The sequence below is a fragment of the Rhinolophus hipposideros genome, assembly GCF_964194185.1.
Source record: "Rhinolophus hipposideros genome assembly, chromosome: 14".
NCBI classification, from domain to species: domain Eukaryota; kingdom Metazoa; phylum Chordata; class Mammalia; order Chiroptera; family Rhinolophidae; genus Rhinolophus; species Rhinolophus hipposideros.
This window is the reverse complement of record NC_138060.1, coordinates 24468087-24489828: the sequence shown is the minus strand read 5'-3', so window position 1 is coordinate 24489828 and position 21742 is coordinate 24468087. Positions and strand designations below refer to the sequence as shown.

The window sequence follows — 21742 nt, the reverse complement described above, 5'->3', positions numbered from 1 at the left end:
AGATTTAGCTCTAAGATTCCTGGAGGCCAAGCAAAAATGGAAATAAGATGGATCAGTCTCAAAATGTTTGCTCTCAAAGGAAAGAGTACCCCCAGTTTTCCTGACAAAAATTCCAATAATGTCTCATGCTGAAGAAATTTCTCAATTGGAGTCATATTGATAATATTCTCCATAGTTGACAGCAAATGGAGATTTGAGTTTCACACGGTGGTTTCTTATCACAACTTTTGGTGACTGCTCAGGGCATGTTGTTAAAAAACTACTCTGGAGGATGATTCTGCAGGAACCAAGCTTGGGTAGAGCCCTTTACATGAATTCTCTCATTTGCTCCTCTCAACAACCCTATGTAAGAACAGGTAGTACTGTTACCCTTATTTTACAAATGAGGAAACTAGGATACAGAAAGGGGAGGGGCCAGATCAGATAACTGGTGGTGAGCCAGTTTTGCAAGGCAGATCTTAGACTCTAAATGTCCCTCTGTGGACCTGCCAGCACTACCACATACAAAATTAAAGATATTGTGGGTTGCGAATCAGAGAAAAGCACAATAATCATAGCTCCAGAATATATTTGTTAGCCAAGAGAGATCAGTGAGATCTGATAAATATTGGAGGGGCCTCTGAGTCTCTTAAGATGAGCTTCTCCTGATAGGGTAAGAGGTATATGCTTAGGTGCTTTGAGGGCAGAAGGGAAACCTCAGATTTGGAGCTTGACTAGAACATGTGAGGCTTTAAGAATGGAAGGAGAAATAATATTGCAAGCAGCTGTCTTAGGGTAGCTGATGTCTAGAAAAGGAGAAGAGAATCCCTCTCTTCTGTCTTGTTTCTTACTGAGCACCTACTATGCGCCAGATACATGCTGGGAACCCAAGTGACAGCAAGGAAACCAGCCTACTGGGTGACAGTCACTTTTTAAGTTGTATCCTTCTCAAAATAATGCTACAAAGTAGGTATAATCATTATGATTATGCCATGCTATAAATGAGGAAACTGAGACTCAGACAGTGAAATGATTTGCCCAAGGTCCCACAGCTGGTAAGGGGGGGAGTTGGAGTTTGAACTCAGGTCTACCAGACTCCAAAACATCCATCTCTATTTCAACAGGAGGAGAGAAAAGATGTGATGGATATGACATTTAAATCAATTCTATTTCTTTGTGATTGTTCAAGTAAAATTTAAATAACTGAACACCAAATTGGTCCACACTCCAATAAATACTTCTTCAAACATCTTGGAGCATACAGCGTTATTCTAATTTAGGATTATTTCTCTGAAATTGCTTCCCAGAGGAGGAATACCTGGGTCAAAAGGCCTGCATATTATTTAAGCCTTTGATGTATATTGCCAAATTCTTTATAAGATTTTTAGCAAGTCATTTTCCTACCAGAAATGTAGAAGTATCCATTGCTCACAATAACATCAGTCTTCTTCAATATTACCAATTTTTTGTTTTGTTTTGTTTTTTGTTTTTTTTTTAAGGAGGGCACAGCTCACAGTGGCCCATGCGGTGATCAGTGATCGAATCAACAAACCTTGCTGTTACCAGCACCACCCTCTAACGAACTGAGCTAACTGGCCACCCTCTCAGTTTTTTAAAGTTTGAATTTGAAAGACTATAAATGAGGTCTTTCAGTTTGTACTTCTTTGATTACTTGTGAGATAGAAATTGTCCCATGTTTATTGTGTGCCATCTGTCTCCTTTGACCATTTATTGGGTTCTTAGTCTATTTGTTATCAATTTTATGTTCTTTACATAATAGAAATATTAACTCATTGTCTGTAAAACATTTCCCCAGTTTGAAGTTTGTCTTTTACTGTTGGCTATGATTTTGGAGTAGGGTAGGGATTTTTGGTTTGTTTCCAGTAACAGAAGTTGAAAGAATGTTGTAATGTTTTATAAATAAACCTGTCCGTCTTTTCCTTGTAATTTCTTCCTTTTTCTCTAAACTTAGAAAAACCATTCCCTCCTCCAATGGCTTATTTTCTGTCAGGTTCAAGAAGTGATGGAGATGTCTGAGCTGCTTTGTCATCGTTTTAATAACAAAGGAGAGAAAAGGATTCTTTCCTTTTTCTCTTCATAAATTTGACTTTCCTTGAGAGACTTTTTGTTTTAGTATTTTGAAGTATGCTCACTGGGGCATGGAGGCTGTAGAAAGAAATGTGTGTATGTGTGTGTATCCCAAAATGTCTGGATGAATATGTACCAAAAAATATTAACACTGGTTATTTCTGACTGATGGGAGCAGGGCTGGGATGGATTTATTACTCATACCTGGCCAGCATCCCTACTTCCTTTGTACAAGATACCCCTCTTCATTCCTTGTGACTCCGGTGTGGCTGCCCATTACAGCACATTTGCCCTCATTCCCCTGGCAACAGTTTTTAGGGCCAAGGGGTAGGCATGTCACTCCAGCAGAGCCCATTAGAATCCTTATGAGTATATATCACTCCTTCTGCTGGCTTCAGTTGGAAAGCTGGGCTGCCTCACACCACGTTTCCTGCCAGGTAGAGGGGAATCACTCTGCAGAGGAAAGGAAACCAACGTGCAAAGAGACATTGAGACTAGGAGAGATGAGAGAAGGCAAATCCTATGAGTACTGCGTCCCCAGTTCCAGTCTCCAAGACCTAAAAGTTATACAAGTCCTCAGAAGGACAGAGGCCACCTTATCACCTTGGCAATATTGTTATTGAGATAACAGGACTTTATGGTGAGACAACCCCATCTCAGTGGGTGTGTTGGGTGGGTATAGGGGAGGGAGAGTAGGGGCTCAGGCTGGGCAGGAAGTGTGTTTTCCTGTGGAAACTAGAGAGTCTGGACTAGAGAGTCTCAGATACTAAGATTTGGGGGAGAGAAATTACCCTTCAGTCCCCTGTTCCTGGACAAATCAGGTGCTTTCTCTGAGCCTCAGATTACATAAAGTCTAGCTCTCGTATTTTGAATACCTACAGTATCCCAGGCAGTTCATATCCATTATCTCATAGAATTCTCAGGAGAATTGAATCAGTTATTAATGTTCCCATATTCCAGATGGAGATACTGAGGCCCCAAGAGGTAAAGTGTGACTCAGATAAGTCAGTCTCTAAAGCCCTTCTAAGAACCTCAGCCATCTTTCTCTCTCGTCTGTAAACTGGGCATGATAAATTGACCACATTCTGACACAGTCCAGAGAATAAGAGAGGGAAACGCCAGTTGAAACTGAATTGAGGTAAGCATTGTCTTCTCCCCATCTCCAGCTGGAAAATTTTGGGACTGGGAGCTGCACTGGGAGGTTAAAGTGGAGTGGAGGTCCCAAGCAACGTGCCTCCTCTTTCTGGCCACAACCCAGCCCCACTCTTACTTTCTGCGAGTTGTTCCCTCCTCCCCTCTGCATCAAATTTCTTCCCAAGGAAGACCTTGCGCAAGAGGACCTCTGTCAGATCCCTTGGGCCCCTGCCGACCACGCCAGGAGCAGTTTCATACCCCCCTTGCCTTCCAGCTATCAGCCCCTGGCACCTGCCCAGTCACGTGCTACTTCAGTCCTCTTTGGCCTGTTTCCTCCAGGATCCTGATTTAACAACCTCTCCTTACCCCTTTCCTGCCTAGCTCCTCCCCCCCCCACCTTCTGTGCACCTCACCCATTTTTGAGAGGCAGGTGTAGGGGATTGGGACATCAGCTCTGCCTCGCTGAGGAATGTCAGGCCTCGTTTTTCCTATCTGTCAAATGGGTCCCCCCCACGACTGCCTCCGTTTTCTTCATTATCTATTCTTCTCTTGTCTTTTCCCTACTTCCCCATCCGTCCACCCTAATCAGTCTCCTGAGCTCTAGTGAGGGGCTTCATTCCCTTTAGGGCACTGGGGGGGGGCATGGAAAGAGGAGGGAACACAGCCCAAGAACCCTAAGGGAGCTTCCAGAGTGGTCTGAAACTCTACAAAGGCAACAGGGTGAAATTGGCCAGCCTCCGGCATCAGATAGACCTGGGTCCAAATCTGCCTTTGCTCGGACCAGCTGTTCAAAATACCTTTCATCTCTCTGGGCTTCAGTTGTCCCTTCTGTGAAATGAAGGTCCTACTGGAGACAAAGGGCGGCAAGAGTCCAGCAGGGGATCTGACCAGTACTAGCGGCTCCCCCCATCTCTCTGCCCCCTCTCGCGCCCCTTCCCAGCCCCGCAGCTGGGCCTGGCCTCCCAGTCTGACCCTCCGCCGCAGGCTCCGCCTCCACTGACATCAGAGCCGCAGGCGGGCGGAGGGAGCCAGCTGAGCTCCAGCCGAGCCCCAGCGAGAGGACAGGCGGGCGGGCCAGGAGCACAGCGGCGGCGGACCTCGGCGGGAGCTCATCGCCCGCCACCTCGGGCCTCCCAGCCAGCCCCGCGGCGGGGCAGCCGCAGGTACAGCCCGGGGGCCGCCCCGCCTGCGCCCTTGGGCGTTGAGGAGGGGCGGCCGAACCGCCCAGCCGCTGGATACCCTCCCATAAGAGGGGGTGCAGCGGCGGTCTGGAATCTGGATGGGCCTTTCCCACCCGCGACCTCTGCCCCAAGCCTAACAGGTGGCAGGTGGGCAGGTGGAGAACTGAGTGGCTAACAGAGGAAGGTGGGGAGGGGGGGGTGTGCCCGCGCGCGCGCGCACGGAGCTGGGCCTGAATGTGGAAGGACTGGGCAGTTGGAGGTGTGTGGGGGCCGTCTTGGGTGTACGAATAATATCTTCGCCTTAGGCGTGTGGGTCGGGTACCGAGTTTCCGTATGTTGACGTGTGATTGCATCCCTACGGGTGGGGGATGTCTGGGAATCAGTGTTTTTGTTGCAGATGCGTGCCCAGGTATTGTGCATGCTGTTATCTGGTGCAAAGGGTACTGAGTTGGGGGATATACAATTGTGTACTGAAGATGTTTGAAGTTAGGTGTATAGGTTATTGGGGTTTGGTCTGGAGTATAGGAGCTTATAGGATGTACAGGAGCTGGAGGGTGAAAAGTATGAGTGAATCCCAGATGTCTGGTGTACAGGTGAGGTGCGTGTGTGTGTGGGCGTGCGTGTGTCTGGGTGTTATCTTGTCTACGTATATACAGATGTGTTTCAGGCTGAGAGAGATCCGTGGGAGGGAGGTCTGGGTGCGAGGATGTCCGGGAGTGTACGTTTGGACATGTCTGGGTGTACATGTTATCAGGTGTCAGGGTGTCTGGGGATGGACTGTGCTGGATCTGGGGCAGGTGTTTGTGTTCAGAGGTGTGGGTGAGGCTTGGTGTGGTGTGTATGGGTGCATGGGTATGTGTGGAACTGTGGGGTTGTATGTGCCAGGCCTCCAGGTGGATTTTAAAACTGCCTCTAGAGCTTACCATCAAGTTTCTTTCCTGAAGTCTCCATGCCTGGGATGGGTGGCAGGCCCCCTGGGAAGGAGGTCCCATCCAAGGAGTGGGATCTCAGACCAGGGACTCTAGTCAGGGCACCTTCTCCTCATGCTCCAGCAGAAGAAACAGAGAAGGAAAGTGCCTTCCCTGAGGTCACACAGCATGCTGGGGTCTCTATTTCAGCCTCACCCTCTTTGGGCCTGGGATAGGGTCGAGAGGCTGTGTTCTCTGAATGGGCGCGTCTGGCTGCATATTAGAAGGACCATCTGAGGGCTATCCCCTCTAATGCCTTTGCCCTTGGCAAGCTTAGCTGATGCCCCATCGAGGTGTCATTTGGGAAACTCTGGACCCATCCCCTCCCCATCGCCAACCTCAGTCTCCCCATTCCCTATCTGATAAATGGAGAGAACTCTCACCCTCTCCTGCTGACAGAGGTCTCAGCAGAGTAAGGTTCAGGTGAAGTGAGGAGGGGCAAGCTGGGTGGGACCATTTCTCAGGCTGTTGGGACTCAGATAGGGAGTTGGGAGGGAGGGGGTAACAAGAGGCCTGTTGAGCTCCAGCTGTGGCTGTTGTTGCCCTGGTAACAGTGCAGAAGGAGCTATTTAAAAACGTGGCTGAGATATTGCTGGAAGCCCAAGCTGCCGGAAACCTGATTTCGGAGAGGCTGGTAGGGGAGCAGAAGGAGGAGGGAGAAGAATCACCCCAGCCATTCCCAGGGTGGGGCTGGGACATGGCTGGTTCTGCGGACAGAGGGATCCTCCGGGGCTGTGTGTTTCTACAAGCTGCTCTGGGGTCTTCTCTACTGTCCTCCAGGAGGCCAGAGTCCCCTGCGGTGTTTGGATTTGGAGAGGGAGAAACTGGAAGGTGCGGTGAATGAATGAATGACTTTGTTGAATGAAGGATTTTGCTGCCACCATGAAGGATTTTCCTCTAGGAATAAAGATTTGAAGAATGAACAAATGACTGGTGAATGAATGTTTGTTGAATGATTTTGTTAAATAAATGAATCAAAAAATGAATAAGTGCAGGTCGAATGACTGAATGGGGTCCCCATGAAGTTCCCACATACAAGTCTGGGCCCAACTGAGTCTTTTCTCTCCATTCCCTTTTCCAGGAGCCCTGGCTGTGGCCAGGGGGCAGTGGGCCATGCCGGGGGCAGTGGAAGGCCCCAGCTGGAAGCAGGTGGAGGACATTAGGGACATTTATGACTTCCGTGAAGTTCTGGGAACGTGAGTCTCAGGGCAGGAGAGAAGGGGTGCTGTCCCTGAGTTGAAGGGTGGGGTTGGGAAGATCCTGCCCCTTGGGCTCGGCTGGCTGGGGAGGCTGAATCCAGGGTGGTGCTTCCTCTGGTCAGTTGATCACTACTTCCTGTTTCCTACCGTCCAAGCCCTGTGGAGGCCTTGCCATGGCCCCGGCTTTGCACTTCTGGCCGACAGTGGGTGGAACAGGGGCTGCCCTTGCCACAGCTCTGGGTTCTTGTGACGAGAAGGAATTAGGGGAGAATGAAGGAGCCAGTTTATCCAACTTGCTGCCAAGAGCTGGGAGTTCTGGCCTGGGTCTGGTAACTGCAGCTGGGCATGGCTCTGTTCTCAGTGCTGGGAGTCCAGAAATAACTCAAACCTGGTTTCTGCCCTCAAATTGATCCCAGACATGGGAGGGCGACAGACTCAGGGAAAATGACAACGCAGTATGTGCTGGGCTTCAGTTAAAGAAGGGAACGAGGACACTGGAGAGCCCAGGGAGAGCAGTGGCTTCTGCCTGGGAGAAAGCTTTCTGGAGAAGCGGGTATCAGAGCTGGGAACTGAAGGATGGGTAGGAGTGCACTTGTCAGACTGGGAAGGCATTCCAGGCAGAAGGAATAGCATAAGCAAAGGTTACAAGGCATGTTTTGTGTGGAAAGGGGTAAAGAATCTGGTGAAGCTTATCATCCGAGGCTGGGGAAAATGGGGAAGAGGCTGGAGAAGAGAGGGGAACAGGTCATGGAAGGCCTTGGAAGCCAAGCTATGGAGGCTTGACTTTGTCCGACAGGCCCTAGGAAAACATTTGAGACTTTTTGACAGGTTTGCAATTCAGGATGGCCGCTCTGGCCACAGTATGGAGGGTAAGCTGGAGAGGGGCAAGACTGGAAACCAGCAATGAGGCTACCAGCCACTAGTGAGTCTGATGATTGAGATTTCACCATGGGAGGTGCTTTTCTTTGACTTATGGCTTATTATCCCAGGGAAAGCAAAAAGCTGTAGAAAGAATACTTTAGTAAACCCTCCTTAGTGAACTTCAGTGCGAGTTTGTTTGTTTCTAAGAGCCTGTTCTAAAGAACTGCTTCTCAAATGAAATTTCTTGTTAAAAGGGATTTAGTAGGTCTGGGGTGGGGCCTGAGATTCTACATTTCTAAAAAGTTCCCAGGTTATGCAGATGATCTTCAAAGTTCTAAAGGGTGTTAAATTAGCTGTGACTCAAACTGGCTTTAGCCGAAAAAGGAATCAATAATGCACATAATCAAAAAGCCCAGGGTGTTAACTTCAGGCATAGCTGGATTCAGGGGCTATGCTCCTGAAACAGGATGTTTGCAGGAAATCGTCCTGGACCATTTCTCAGCTCTGGTTTCCTTTGCGCTGGCTTCATTCTCAAACAGGCTTTCCCCAGGTGGTGGCAAAGATACCAGTAGCCCCAGGCTTACAGTCTACCTCACTGGCACCTCATTCTCAAAGAGCCAATACCCTGCTTGCATCACGTGACCCAGTTACTGTGGCCAGGGCATAGACTACTCTGATTGGCACCAGAGGGTGGATAGGTGACGGGGGGGAGGCCAATGCCACCTCCTTGGTCCAGCAGTGGTCACACAAGCCATAGGGGATGGAGAAGAGGCTGGAGGGAAGCAGGGCTTTTAGTTCCTTGCCTCATGAATCCCCTCTTCCTGCAGGGGAGCCTTCTCAGAGGTCATCCTGGCGGAAGATAAAAGGACTCAGAAGCTGGTGGCCATCAAATGCATTGCCAAGAAGGCTCTGGAGGGCAAGGAGGGCAGCATGGAGAATGAGATCGCTGTGCTGCACAAGTGCGTGGGCCCTCACCTGACCCTGCCCAGGCTGACCCTACCCTGGCCCTTCCCATCCTCCTCCAACCTCTGCTGTGGGCAAATCAGTTAACTCCTCGGAACCTCAAATTGCTTATTTATAAAATGGGGTAATAATCTCCACTTGTCAAGGTGGTGGACAGCATTAGAGGCCCTTTGCTTCAAGTGCCTGGCACAACAGCTAATATGACAGATGTGATTGAGATGTCACTGCTTATTTACAGTGGTTTAATCTGTTAAATCAGGTCTAAAGGTAAATCCTTGAACATGGCTTGAACCCACGTATCTCAACTGGTGTTATTGCTAGACCTACCTCAAGTTCTCCCCACATAAGCCACTCAGCAAGTTAAAAATGTCTGCATGCTGAACCTCTGACTAAATCAACACCACCTGGTCTAGGAATTGCTTACGCTGATATGACGCTTGCTGCCCTCACTGGAAAGTTTATAGAGAATCTTCACTTCCACTCTCTTCCCTGAGCTTTCCAACCATCCTGGGCAGGGACAAAATGATCGTTTTCACTATTGGTGGTAGGGCTGGGGGAACTAAGGCCCAGAGAAGGCAAGGGACTTGCCCAAGGTCACACAGCAAGTCTGTGGCAGAGCCATCTTCCATCAAGCTCAATCACCATCACTGGTTCAGTTTTCGAGTATTTACTATATGTCAGGCACTGTGCCAAGCATCTTACCTGCATTATCTCATGTGACTCTCATCCCAACTCTTTGAAGGAAGTACCATCATTGGCTTCATATTATAGATGAAGAAACTGAGGCTCAGAGAGGTGCCACATTTGTGAGCTGGAGGAAAAGTGGTGAGGAGGATTAAAGCCCCTGGTCTCTTGGAGGCTGACAAACTTATAAACAGGAAAAAATTTTAAATCATATATTGATCAGCACTGTGACGTGGTAAGACTTGCCCCCAAATCGAATGTGATAGAGGCAGGTTTGAATCAGGTCTGGTTTTCACTTCTGTGCTCTCCTGCCTTCCAATCATGGTACATCAGCTTTTCCCTTTGGTACCCAGAGCCTTGGTTTGTCCTACCCAGGTTTTCAGGTGTTGGTCCTTCAATGTGGGAAGTTGGCTGAGCCGTCCTCAGCTCTGAACCACCTTATTTCTCCTTTCAGGATCAAGCACCCCAATATTGTTGCCCTGGATGACATCTATGAGAGTGGGGGCCACCTCTACCTCATCATGCAGCTGTGAGTGGCCCCACCTGTACCCCTCCCTCACATCTCTCCCTGCCGCCCCCTCCCAAACATCCCTGCGTCCCCCACTCTCATGGCCAGACTGCCCTGTTCCCTGCTGCAGGGTGTCGGGAGGGGAACTGTTTGACCGCATTGTGGAAAAAGGCTTCTACACAGAGCGGGATGCCAGCCGCCTCATCTTCCAGGTGCTGGATGCTGTCAAGTACCTGCACGAGCTGGGCATCGTACACAGGGATCTCAAGGTGGGGGTGAGAATGAGCTGAGGCTCCGGGGGAGGGGGCGTGCTCTGCACTCTCCTCACTGTGGGACCTGGGGGGACTCTCACCCCTGAGCCTCGCTGCACAGTGGCCCTTGTAAACCCTACCCTGCCTCCTCCCATTTCAGTTCAGACACCCAAATGGACACAAAGGTGAACTCTACTGTCATTTTATCCAAATAGCATCTCGTCTTTTCTGACAATAAAAGTCCCACTTGCTCTTTGTAGAAAACTTGGATGGGAGAGCAAAATATAATAAAGAAAGCCAGAAACCCCTGAAATTGTACTTCTCAGAGATTATAATGGGGTAGACCTTTTGTAGTATGTCTCATTCTGGTCTAGAAGACCAGATCTGGGGTGAGACATACCTGGGTTTGAATCCTGGCCTTGTTATTCCCTAACCGTAGGTTCTCAGGTAAGTCACTTTGCCTCTCAGTTTCCTCATCTGTAAGGTGGGATTATTCAGACTGGCCTGGCAGGGATGGATGAAATGAAATCAAGCATTAGTCCAAGATCTGGCACACAGTAGGTGCTCAAAAATCATTTCTCTAGGGCTTCACAATAAATACCTGAGGCTTACAGAAAACTCCCTCCCACGTCCCCGAGTCCCTTGTCCTTTCTGGAACTTTTAAACTCCTTGAGTTTCTTGTGCCTCCAGCCAGGATGGCAGCCGTGAAGCCACAGTGGCTGCTCGGGGTGCTTGGGGAGACAGAGGGTTCTGCCAGGCTTTGGCTGTCTCTAACTGCCCCTTGCACTCCCTCCGCCCTCCAAGCCAGAGAATCTGCTGTACTCCAGCCTGGATGAGGACGCCAACATCATGATCTCTGACTTTGGCCTTTCCAAGATGGAGGACCCCGGCAGTGTCCTCTCCACGGCCTGCGGGACCCCAGGATACGTGGGTGCGGAGGGCCCCGGGCTGGGGTCATGGGTGGGGGAGGAACCAGGAGCTGCAAGGCAGAGATTCGTGACCCCCACGTCCTCTTCCCACCATAGCCCCTGAGGTCCTGGCCCAGAAGCCCTACAGCAAGGCAGTGGATTGCTGGTCCATTGGGGTCATTGCCTACATCTTGTGAGTGGGGGCTTGGTTGTTGGGGTGTGTGGCTCCAGAGTTCTCCTCTCCACTCCTCTGCCTTCTTCCTCCCCTCTGCTATTTCTTCCTTCCTGCCATCCACATTTTTATCTATTTAATGACTGTTACTTCATTCAATAGATACTGTTTTAGGCATTGTGCCAATCACGGGGCGTTTAGCAGATGGAGAACAAAACATGGAGCCCTCAGGGAGCAGACACTCTAGTAGGAGAGACAGACAAGTAAATAAACAAGTAAACAACAAGGAAATAAATCTATAAAATGTCAGGTGGTAAAAACTGCTCTGAAGAAAAATCAAGCACGGTAGGGAGATGGGGGCAGATGCCATGTTAGATAAAGCGGCCAGGGAAGGCCTCTCTGAGGAGGTGACATTTGAGTGGCATTCCGAATGAAGTGAGGGAACCAGACATTGGAGGTGTGGAGGGGAAATGGTTTAGGCAGAGGGAACAACACGTGCCAAGGCCCTGAGGAAGGCAAGACGGTGGCATGTTAAGGAACAAAAAGAGGGTCAGTGAAACTGGACAGGAGTGAATAAGGCAGAGAGGGGTAGATTCCGCCCCCCACTTGTAAAAGGGGGAGCTCTTTCATATGGGTCCTGCCCCAAAGCTCCATCCTCAAGCCAATGGGGGCACTGAAAATGGAAATGAGGATGAGTTTCTCCCTGCCTAGGCTCTGCGGTTATCCCCCCTTCTATGACGAGAATGATGCCAAACTCTTTGAACAGATTTTGAAGGCCGAGTACGAGTTTGACTCTCCTTACTGGGACGACATCTCTGACTCTGGTATTTGGGGCTTTGCCTTCTTTCCCTGCCTCCTGCCTCCGGTGACTTCCTCGTCTGCTTTGGGGGCCGCCTCACTGCCTTCCTTCAGTCATTTCCCCAGCCCCAGACTGAGAGCTGACTCTGAGACCAGACACCCACCCCTGGTGCTTCCCTCTGCTGGCCCTGGTCTGAGAAACCTGTAGGCATTCAGGCATTCATTGGTTCAGTCAGTCTTCAAACATAGTATTTGTGAAACTACCTCCCCCACTGACTTCCTAATGCCTAACATACCAAGTAAAAGTTTTCATCCGTCTTTTTGTGCCTTCTATTAGGAGGCAAACCTGTGCAAACCTCAATCATTTACGTATCAGTGTGAATACTGATAGTTTTCTCTAAGCACAAGTTTTTCTTAAGGGCAAAGGAGAGAGCTGGGGGCTGTGGTTGGGGGAGGGCTTAGAGAAGGAGAACAGGTGGGCGGAGCAGTGATAGATAGATCTGGCCTCTTGTCAGACCCGAGGGGGTGGATTCTGTCTTAGGGGTGTCCACAGGCACTGCCACACTGTCTGTCTTTACTTTTGTCTTGGGGGTTCAGCCAAAGACTTCATCCAGCACTTGATGGAGAAGGACCCAGAGAAGAGGTTCACCTGTGAGCAGGCCTTGCAGCACCCGTGGTGAGAGCTCCCACGAGCTGCAGACGGGGCTGGGGTCTGGGCCCCCCAGGCTTGCCTCTGCCTTCACGGATAACCCTCCACACACCCCCACCCTAGGATTGCAGGAGATACAGCTCTAGATAAGAATATTCACCAGTCGGTGAGCGAGCAGATCAAGAAGAACTTTGCCAAGAGCAAGTGGAAGGTGAGCCCACAGCCCTGGTCCTGGGTCCCAGCCCTCCCGGCCTCCTCCCCAACCCCATGCAGGCCTCAGCTTGCAGAACACCTAGCACCAAGCTGGGCACACAGTAACTGCTCAGGGTGCATACTAAAGAACCTCCTGCATTCATTCAATGTTCCCTGACACTCACCGTAGTCCGGTGAGGGTCCCTGACCTCCAAGTCTAGAGGGAGAACAGTGTATGATTCTTCGAGAGGCATCTAATCCACCCTACACGTCCTGGAAGGAGCGTGAAGGTGGTGATGGCCTGGCAGACCTGACAGTTGAGTAGGAATTAACCAGGCACAGCAGAATAATGTGAGGCAGAGGGAACCAATGTACAAAGGGCCAGGGGCAAGAAAGTGTGTGTCCATTCAGGGAAGTGCCAACGCCAGACTGGAGGGTTTGTGGGAGGAGACGCAGGTAGGGGCCAGGCCAATTGAGGTTTTGAGTGCCACCGTGGGGCCCTGACTTGATCCTGGGGATACTGAAGAACCCCAGAATGATTTTCAGCAGGAATGTGCCCTTTGGAGAAAGCTGTGAAGTGAAGGCTGGGAGATCCGTTAGGAGGCTGTGGCAGAGATGTTCACAGGAGGCAGTGAGGGCTTGGATCAGAACAGTGGCAGCAGGAACAGAGAAGTGTGGTTGGTCTAGGAATCGTGTAGGAGGCGGATTTGATGAGAAGTGATGGTAGAATGGATGTTGGGGGAGAGATGTCAAGGGCTGGCCTAAGATTTTGGTTGGGGACAGGGTGGACAGAGGCGCCCTCACTGAGATGGGGGTCCCAGGGACAGAAACTTGTCTTGGGGCATGATTTTGGTTTTGAACATGGTAAATTGGAGGGGTGTGGGAAACATCTTGGTGGATATGCTGAATACAGAATGACACATACACACCTGGGCAAGTGACTTAACTACTCCATGCCTCAGTTTCCTCCTTGGACAATGGTGACACTATTAGTGCTCACCTCAAAGACTTATGTGAAGGTTAAATTACTGGGTAAAGTGCTTAGAATGATGGCTGACACATAAAGCTATATTGTTTGCTATTATGAGAATATGAATTACATATGCAAAGTTGTTTATATATACATATGTGTGTATGTAAATGTAGAATATGGTTGAATATAATTTAATAAAGCCTTGCAGATGTTTTGGGGGATGTGGGAGGATCAATCAATAATACCTAAAAATAACAGAACCACGGCAAGAATCTCACTGTGAGAACCTGTCCTGTGATCTCCCATTGTCTCCAAAGTCCCTTTTCCCCCTTTTCCCCACAGCAAGCCTTCAATGCCACGGCTGTGGTGCGGCACATGAGGAAGCTACAGCTGGGCACCAGCCAGGATGGGCAGGGACAGGCGGCAAGCCACGGGGAGCTGCTGACACCAGCAGCTGCGGGTAAAGACCAGGGCTCCGTGGAAGGCTATGGGTGGTCCACGAAGAGGCACCCAGGCTAGAGTGGACGGTCTGCTCCCACGGCCAACTCTGTTCTCTCTTCCCATGTAGGGCCAGTGGCTGGCTACTGCTGTCGAGACTGCTGCGTGGAGCCGGGCCCGGAACTGTCCCCCACACTGCCCCACCAGCTCTAGGACCCTGGATCCAGGGTTAGGATCCCCTGTGGGGGAGGGTTTGGGAGTAGCCTGCTCCCCTTCCCTCCCGGAACTGGGGAGTTCTCCTGCCCCATGCCCTTCCTAACCCTTTCCTTACCACTCTTCCACTGCATTTTCCATACAAATGTTTCTATTTTATTGTTCCTTCTTGTAATAAAGGGAAAAGGATAAAACCATAGGTAGCTCTGTCTCCCCAGGAAACCCCTACCCCACACTGTTGTGAAAATTGCTTGATTTGAGGGTGCTGGACTCCTGAGGTAGTTGCAGGGAGCCCCCTTCCCACCATGAGGCTGGATGGGAGACAGCAGTGGGGAATGGAGCAGAAAGGTGTTAGGAAACCTCTTTGTCCAGTGCCCCCCACCTAGCCTTCGGGCCCTGTGGATGGCTTTCTGTGCTTTGCTGGTGGCTCTTGAGCTTGGCGGGGATGGCGCAGGTCAGCACTGAACAGCACCTGGGGGGTAGGGGAAGGAGTCTGTGTGGGGAGAGGATACACTGGGGCCAGGGCTGGTGGGGCTGCTGGTAGTGTGGGGAGATAGAAGAGTTCCTGGGGAGCAGAGCCGGACCATCGCGCGGTCATTGGAGTCAGGGCTGGGGAGGGAGGGTGGAGAATCTTTTAGGGTCACCTAGGGTGGTGTTGGTGGAAGAGTCCACTGGGTCAAGGCTGGGGGAAAAGGAAGGGAAGCCTAGGTACACTCACTGCTTGGGCCCAGCCAGCATAAGGTCCCCATAGGCTCCGGAAGAAGTTTCCTATATCAGAAGTGATGAGGCAAAATTAATGGGCTCCTCCTGCTCCCCATCCACAGGAGTAGGGTTTCAGAGAGAGGTGGGAAAAGTTTCCACCACCCCAGCCCACTGCCAGCCCTGGCATACCACTCTTTCTCCTTACCCAGTTCCTTGTTGGCCTGGGGGCTTGGACCCTTGGCTTGGGTCTTGGTGGGATACCAACTGTAGTCACGTTGGGCGATCTGCCAGACGTGGACATCCACAGGCACGGCCTGGGGCTTGTCTAGAGCCATCAAGCAGATGCAATCGGCCACCTTTGACAGACAGAGTGAGCCAAAGAGAAGGAATGGCAGGATCTGGGCAGCATCCTGCTTCTAGTCTCAAAGCCTCCTCCTCTACTGATGTTATTTTACAGTCTCAATCTACATACGGTATCTATTAATAATTTTAAAACTAGCTGTGATGAGTATTACTGAATGAATATTGATGTGGGCCAGATTCTCATCATAACCTGGGAAGGTGATACTGTGTCCATTTTGCAGAGAGGAAAACTGAGGTTCTGAAAGGTGAAGTGACTTGGCCTAAGTTACCTGGCTAGGGAGAGGCAAAAGCAAGATTTAATGTAAGGCTGAAGTTCAGAGCCTGTTAAAAAAAGGTCTTTAAACAAAAATTCATTTTTTAAACTACAGAGAAGTATAAAGAAGAAAACAATAAATGCCAAGTTCCCAATTGTCTTACTGCCAACTAATCCAGTTGAAATTAAACAAAAAGTTTTATAAGTACATATAATTTCAAGAGAAGAATAAAATGAAAAGTAGAAACATCTTCCTAATTTGTCTTCCTGAAGATAACCATTATCAAGTTTCCTGTGATTCCTTCTGGAAATTTCTGCATACATATGGCAGTGTATATATGCACCTGAACAAATGGCCTTTCTAAAAATGCATTCAAAGGGTAACAATGGGGCCGGCCTGGTGGCTCAGGCAGTTAGAGCTCCATGCTCCTAACTCCAAAGTCTGCCGGTTCGATTCCCACATGGGCCAGTGGGCTCTCAACCACAAGGTTGCCGGTTCAACTCCTCGAGTCCCGCAAGAGATGGTGGGCAGCACCCCCTGCAACTAAGATTGAGCACAGCACCTTGAGCTGAGCTGCCGCCTGGATGGCTCAGTTGGTTGGAGCGCATCCTCTCAACCACAAGGTTGCCAATTCGACTCCTGCAAGAGATGGTGGGCTGTGCCCCTGCAACTAGAAAGGGCAACTGGACCTGGAGCTGAGCTGAACCCTCCACAACTAAGACTGAAAGGACAACAACTTGACTTGGAAACAAGTTCTGGAAGTACACACTGTTCCCCAATAAAAGTCCTGTTCCCCTTCCCCAATTAAAAAAAAAGGGTAACAATGTCCTTTACACCCTTTTGCATTTTCTTTAATAAAATACCTGCTTGTATCCTCTCTCCTGCCTACAATGCCTCCAGAAGCCAAGCTTGCACCCAACTCTCAGGCCTGCCTTATCTCCTACTCCGCCACTCAACATGGGTGGTGAGGGTAGCTCCTACCTCCCTCGGGCCTCACCTTGGTGCCCACCCCGGGCAGGGTGCAGAGGGCCTTGTGGGCCTCCTCGTAGGAGGCCCTGCGCAGCTGCTGAAGCCAGGGCAGCCCGCCTTGTTCTTCCAGGATGGTTCGGGCACTGGCACTCACATAGCGGGCACGGTACCCCAGGCCCAGCTTCCTGAGTTGAGCCTCCACTTCCGGCCCTGTGGGGTGGGTGGGGAAGGGAGCAGGGGTCAGGCATTCTCAAATCCTTCCTGTCCTCAGGCTCGTGTGAGCCCTCCACCCCACAAGAATGCTTTCTCTAAGCACCCCTCTCTCATCTTACCACCTCTGAGAGACCCCAGGACACTTGCATGTGCAAAGGAAAGGGTTAAGGCCTGGGTTGTGACTCTCTACAAATGTTTTCTGAGCACCTACTATATGTTAGACATCGAAGTAGGGACTGAGAAGGACTTGCTGCCCTGGAGGAACTGCACAATTAAGTTCTTTAACCTTTCCAAAGGGCTGTTCACCCCCATGACCTAAAATCATAGCCATAATAACAGTATCAGCTTCTCTGATCAAGTGCTGGGTATCAAGCATGGGCAAAGTGCTTTAGGTACATTGTCATGCTTTTCCTAAGGACCCTGATGACAGTACAATTTCTTCCCATATTACAGATGGAGAAATGAGGGCTTAGAGGAAGTTAAGTAACTTGCTCAAGAAAGGACACAGTGGAGATAGGATCTTGAATCTGGGCCTGGGACACCAACACCTGTGTTCTAAACCCATTATACTACCCAGCCTCGTGATTGCTTTATTCACCCCTCAAACCCTTCTAGATAGAAACTTATTCTCATCTTACAAATAAGAGAAGGTTGGAGAGATGAATGAATTTTTTGAGGTCTTATGACAACTAAGCTGGGAGCTGAGACCCAAGAGTGGGTTTCTAAGCACCAAAAACATTCTCTTTTCTCTAGGCTGGCTGTCTCCTTGCCATGCAGGCCTCAAGCACTTCCCCTACTTTGGTTCTCACAGGTGCCAACTGAGATACTTATCTCTGTAAAATACTGTCTCACAGGGCTGCTGTGAAGAATATGTGTGTTCTTGGATACAAGACTGCTGGGTTCACTATAGAGAGCAACTTGAATATTGTGCACTCTTCCCATGTGCCAAACACTATGCTATGTGCAGTATGTACAGTCCTTTAACCCTCATGACAACTCTGATAGGTAGGTAGGTAGGTGCTATTATTGTCCCATTCCATAGATGAAGAAACTGAGGCACAGAGAGGCTAAATAATGTGCTCAAGGTCATATAGCAGGAAGTGCCAGCGTTGGGATTCAGACGCAGGCGGTCTGTTTCCAGAACATGTGCTCTTAACTCCAAACTACTATACATTACCTATGGATGTTTTTCTGGTGAGGCACTGAACCCATGGGGCAAAAAGCACAGACCAGTGAGGTGCTGTCATTTCAGGGACAGATACGGATGATGAGGTGTGACTGGGGCTGATTAGCCCACGAGGGAGGGTGTTCTGGATAAGGGCAGTCTTTGGGAAGGCAGGGAGCTTTGAGAAGGGCGATGGGGACCAGGAGAGAACTGAACAGACCTTGAAAGCTATTGTTGGATCTGGGGGCAGGGACCCACCTACTCACCAGCCAGGGCCTCCAAGCTGGGGAACCCATAGTAGGTGACATCATCGAGCTGGACGAGCTGAGGTCCAAAGGCCTGGCAGAGCCGCTCCACCATGCCAGTGATGCGGGCAATGTTGTTGTTGGAGGAACAGATGAAGGAGAAAAGACACTCAACGGGCTCCTGCTGTAGGAGTCGCACACCTGGCGAGCAGAAAGGCAGGGGGTAGGAGAAGTACTGGATGTCGGGAGAGGCCTCCTCCCACCCTCAGATCCTAGGCTCAAAGGCTCCACGGGAATCCCAGAGGAATGAGGGACAGCGTTGTTAGAGAAAGCAATACCAGCGCTCTCATTTATCATAGCATCTTGTGAGGTCTGGGTCATCATTCCATTCCCCAGATAAAGAACACAGTGTAAGCACTATGAGGGTGGGGATTTGTGTCCATTTTTTTCACCGCTGTTTCCCCAGTCATACAGCAGATGCTCTGTAAATATTTACAGAATGATGTCACCTGCCCCAGGACACACAGCTGGATTTGGCTCAATATCCTTATCACTCCTCTCTGGTGATCAACAGGACAATAATAATAGTAATAATAACTATTCTGTATCAGGCACTATTCTAAACACTTTACATGTAGTGATTTTTTTTTTGTTTGTTTGTTTTCTTGTTTTTAAAGATTTTATTGGGGAAGGGGAACAGGATTTTATTGGGGAACAGTGTGTGCTTCCAGGCCTTTTTTTTTTTTTAAGATTTTATTGGGGAAGGGGAACAGGATTTTATTGGGGAACAGTGTGTACTTCCAGGACTTTTTTCCAAGTCAAGTTGTTGTCCTTTCAGTCTTAGTTGTGGAGGGCGCAGCTCAGCTCCAGGTCCAGTTGCCATTGCTAGTTGCAGGGGGTGCAGCCCACCATCCCTTGTGGGAATTGAACCGGCAACCTTGTGGTCGAGAGGACACGCTCCAACCAACTGAGCCATCTGGGAGCTCAGTGGCAGCTCAGCTCAAGGTGCCGTATTCAATCTTTAGTTGCAGGGGGCGCTGCCCACCATCCCTGCGGGACTCGAGGAGTTGAACCCGCAACCTTGTGGTTGAGAGCCCAATGGCCCATGTGGGAATCGAACCAGCAGCCTTAGGAGTTAGGAGCACGGAGCTCTAACCGCCTGAGCCACCGGGCAGGCCCCAAGGCCTTTTTTTTCAAGTCAAGTTGTTGTCCTTTCTTTTCTTTTTTAAATGGGTGCATTTGTTTAAATTGGTCCCTAACTGATGGGTGAATACATTTTCATGTGTTTTGAGAACTTTTGTCCTTTTTTTGGTGGGGGGAAGAGGAACAGGACTTTAGTGGGGAACACTGTGTACTTCCAGGACTTTTTTCCAAGTCAAGTTGTTGTCCTTTCAGTCTTAGTTGTGGAGGGCGCAGCTCAGCTCCAGGTCAAGTTGCCGTTGCTAGTTGCAGGGGGTGCAGGCCACCATCCCTTGCGGGACTCGAGGGGTTGAACCGGCAACCTCGTGGTTGAGAGCCCACTGGCCCGTGTGGGAATCAAACTGGCAGCCTTCGGATTTTGGAGCAAGGAGCTCCAACCTCCTGAGCCACTGAGCCAGCCCCATGTATTGATTCTTTTAATCCTCATAAAATCCTATAAGACAGATTCCCATTTTACAGATGGTGAATTCCCAATTTACAGATGGTGAAACTGTGTGACCTAATCAAACTACAAGAACCCCAACCCCTGCCCCAGACCTTGTACTCACCTTGGAATTTCTGAGCCACCTCTTGGAAGTGGGGGTCCACGGAACTCCAATGATGATACAATTGAGCCAGGCTGACATCCAGCTGGAAGTACTGGTGCACAGCCTTTAGCTCTTCAGGTGTGGGCCTGCCAACCCAGCCCTTTTCCCCTCGGTAGACAGTGCAGTAGAGCTGCTCCTCAGTCTGGGTCAGTGTCCATACCTGGTCCGCCAGCACGCCACTCCAGTGTGCAGGGCTTTGCTCCCTCCACCTGAGTCCCCAGGAACAGGGCAGCTCTAGTATTCAGTTTCCCTTCCTGCACCCTCTGGAGCCCTCTCATCCTACAACTGCTCCATATAAAAAACTGATTTATAAACTGTAAAGTAAAAGTGCGTTTTTTTTACATCAATTATATAATTTGATCCTCATAACAACACTGCACAGGTTCATTACATCCACTTTATAAAGTAGATAACAGGCTCACCATCGTGCCTCAGTTTCCTCTTTTGCACCCTGAGGTTTCTTCCATCACCCCCAACATTCCTTTGCACTCCAAGCCTAACGTGCTGAGGAGTCAGGACCAAGGGTCACTCACCGGAAGGACTGTCCAGAAGCCAGAACTAAGTCCAGACGCAGCTCTGAGCGCGGACAAGGGATGGAGGCCCACAGGGCAGGGACGGCGGCTAGAGTACGATGCCCCATGCTACCGGGCGTAAGGGAAGGGGAAAAACCTTTCCACTTGGCTCCGCCCCATAATGGCCACGCCCACTCAGAACAAGCTCTAATTTCCAAGACCACGGTCACCAAAAGACAACGCCCCTCCAGGCCTCGCTCACCCAATGCTGGCCGCTTACTCTGTTTAGGGTACGCCCAGTTTTATTTAATTCCTCCACTCTCCGCAGGCCCCGCCCCCTACAGTACACCAAAGCCCTGCCTCTCCCACTGTCCCACTTCCTGCCTCCAACCTCCCGCCCGACGTATTCTCCCGGGTCCCCACGGCCTCCGGGCCCCTAACACTGTACCCTGAACTGCCGCGACTTCGGGGAGCGCGCTCAAGCGCACTCTTCCCAGGGGCCGACCTCTCCCTCACCGGAAGTAGAACTGAAACCCGGCTTATGGGATCCCGAGGTAGCCAATCCGCGGGGAGCTAAGAGGCACCAATGAGAACGGGCACGGCGGCGGGTGGGCAGGCCTTCCTCAGTGATTGGCGCGCGCTGGGCTCGCTGCGCGCTCTGGGACTTTATTCTGGCGTTGTCTGCTTCCGCGATGCAGCGTGCTTCCGCGATGCAGCGTGTTCCCGCGCCCCGCGGGCCGGCGCCGTTTGCCGTCAGGCCCCAGCCCTCACTGCCTGGTCTCCCCAGAGCCCTTAATTTCTCGGGGCTTGCCCACCCACAAAACCAAATCCCATCCCCCGCAGCCTCCAGAGAGCCTTTTCCCACCGATCCTCTCCCGACAGTCGGCTGTTCGCTCTCCTCGGTCCTCCCATGAGCGCCAGGACCGAGAACCGGACCCGGACACACTCCGGCCCTGTGCGCCCCCGGGAGGCGTCTCCACTGCGTGTCGTAGGCCCGCTCAGACTTCGTTCTGTCGGAGGCCTGTCTCCTGCGGTCGTCCCGTCCCCCTGTGCCGCTGCCCGCCACAGCTGCTTCCGTGTCTCGGTATTCCTTCAGTTCTCCACCACCTCACACCGCGGCGCCCAGTGCGGCCAGCGCAGGGACTTGCTCTGGGGCTGGAAAAGGCAACTCAGAGCCCTAGGACAAATGCGTGGCCCTGGGACAGATCTGCCTAGCTCAGTTGCCAGGGCCGGCTGCCAGGGCCGGCTGCCCGCCTCAGGAAAGATGTATTATGTAATTCCTTCCCTTCTGGAGAAAGAAAAAGCAAGGCGCTAGGAGACGTGCACTTTATCTGTGCGGTTTTCACCTTGCAGCATACTGCCTGGTTGCCGTA

At 50.7% G+C, this 21742-nt stretch overlaps 2 protein-coding genes across 6 annotated transcripts; one reads left to right on the top strand and one right to left on the bottom strand.

The window, feature by feature from the left end:
• Positions 1–1475: 1475 nt before the first annotated feature.
• OGG1 (8-oxoguanine DNA glycosylase) lies at positions 1476–20886 on the bottom strand. 2 transcript variants are annotated; one of them, XM_081072115.1, is made up of 7 exons: positions 20391–20886; positions 19819–20066; positions 18092–18271; positions 16476–16657; positions 15067–15217; positions 9076–9184; positions 1476–2520 (listed from the first exon to the last, which is right to left on the bottom strand). In XM_081072115.1, the coding sequence occupies exons 1-6, from the start codon at positions 20495–20497 to the stop codon at positions 9081–9083; spliced, it is 972 nt and encodes a 323-aa protein (XP_080928241.1). In that variant the 5' UTR covers positions 20498–20886; the 3' UTR covers positions 1476–2520; positions 9076–9080. The 2 variants fall into 2 exon arrangements, with proteins under 2 accessions (XP_080928241.1, XP_080928240.1); XM_081072114.1 differs by lacking the exons at positions 1476–2520; positions 9076–9184 and adding exons at positions 14297–14631; positions 14878–14927.
• On the top strand, positions 4209–14357 carry CAMK1 (calcium/calmodulin dependent protein kinase I). Of its 4 annotated transcripts, none has more exons than XM_081072111.1 (12): positions 4209–4364; positions 6432–6546; positions 8238–8369; positions 9512–9586; positions 9696–9834; positions 10621–10747; positions 10842–10917; positions 11608–11720; positions 12292–12370; positions 12467–12554; positions 13851–13968; positions 14077–14357. In XM_081072111.1, the coding sequence occupies exons 2-12, from the start codon at positions 6464–6466 to the stop codon at positions 14157–14159; spliced, it is 1113 nt and encodes a 370-aa protein (XP_080928237.1). In that variant the 5' UTR covers positions 4209–4364; positions 6432–6463; the 3' UTR covers positions 14160–14357. The 4 variants fall into 4 exon arrangements, with proteins under 4 accessions (XP_080928237.1, XP_080928238.1, XP_080928236.1 ...); XM_081072112.1 differs by having other exon boundaries at positions 4265–4529; XM_081072110.1 differs by lacking the exon at positions 4209–4364 and adding an exon at positions 4625–4641 and having other exon boundaries at positions 14077–14355.
• Positions 20887–21742: the final 856 nt, after the last annotated feature.

Bases quoted from the DNA above. Each gene is read 5' to 3' on its own strand.
- OGG1 (XM_081072114.1), bottom strand. From the start codon at position 20,497: ATGGGGCATCGTACTCTAGCCGCCGTCCCTGCCCTGTGGGCCTCCATC. The intron at 14,928-15,066 runs GTAAGGAGAAAG...CTTCTGATATAG, and splicing joins CCAGGCCAACAAGGAACTGG to GAAACTTCTTCCGGAGCCTA. The intron at 14,632-14,877 runs GTGAGTGTACCT...CCTACCCCCCAG, and splicing joins ATGCTGGCTGGGCCCAAGCA to GTGCTGTTCAGTGCTGACCT.
- CAMK1 (XM_081072111.1), top strand. From the start codon at position 6,464: ATGCCGGGGGCAGTGGAAGGCCCCAGCTGGAAGCAGGTGGAGGACATT. The intron at 6,547-8,237 runs GTGAGTCTCAGG...CTCTTCCTGCAG, and splicing joins TTCCGTGAAGTTCTGGGAAC to GGGAGCCTTCTCAGAGGTCA. The intron at 12,371-12,466 runs GTGAGAGCTCCC...CCCCCACCCTAG, and splicing joins CAGGCCTTGCAGCACCCGTG to GATTGCAGGAGATACAGCTC.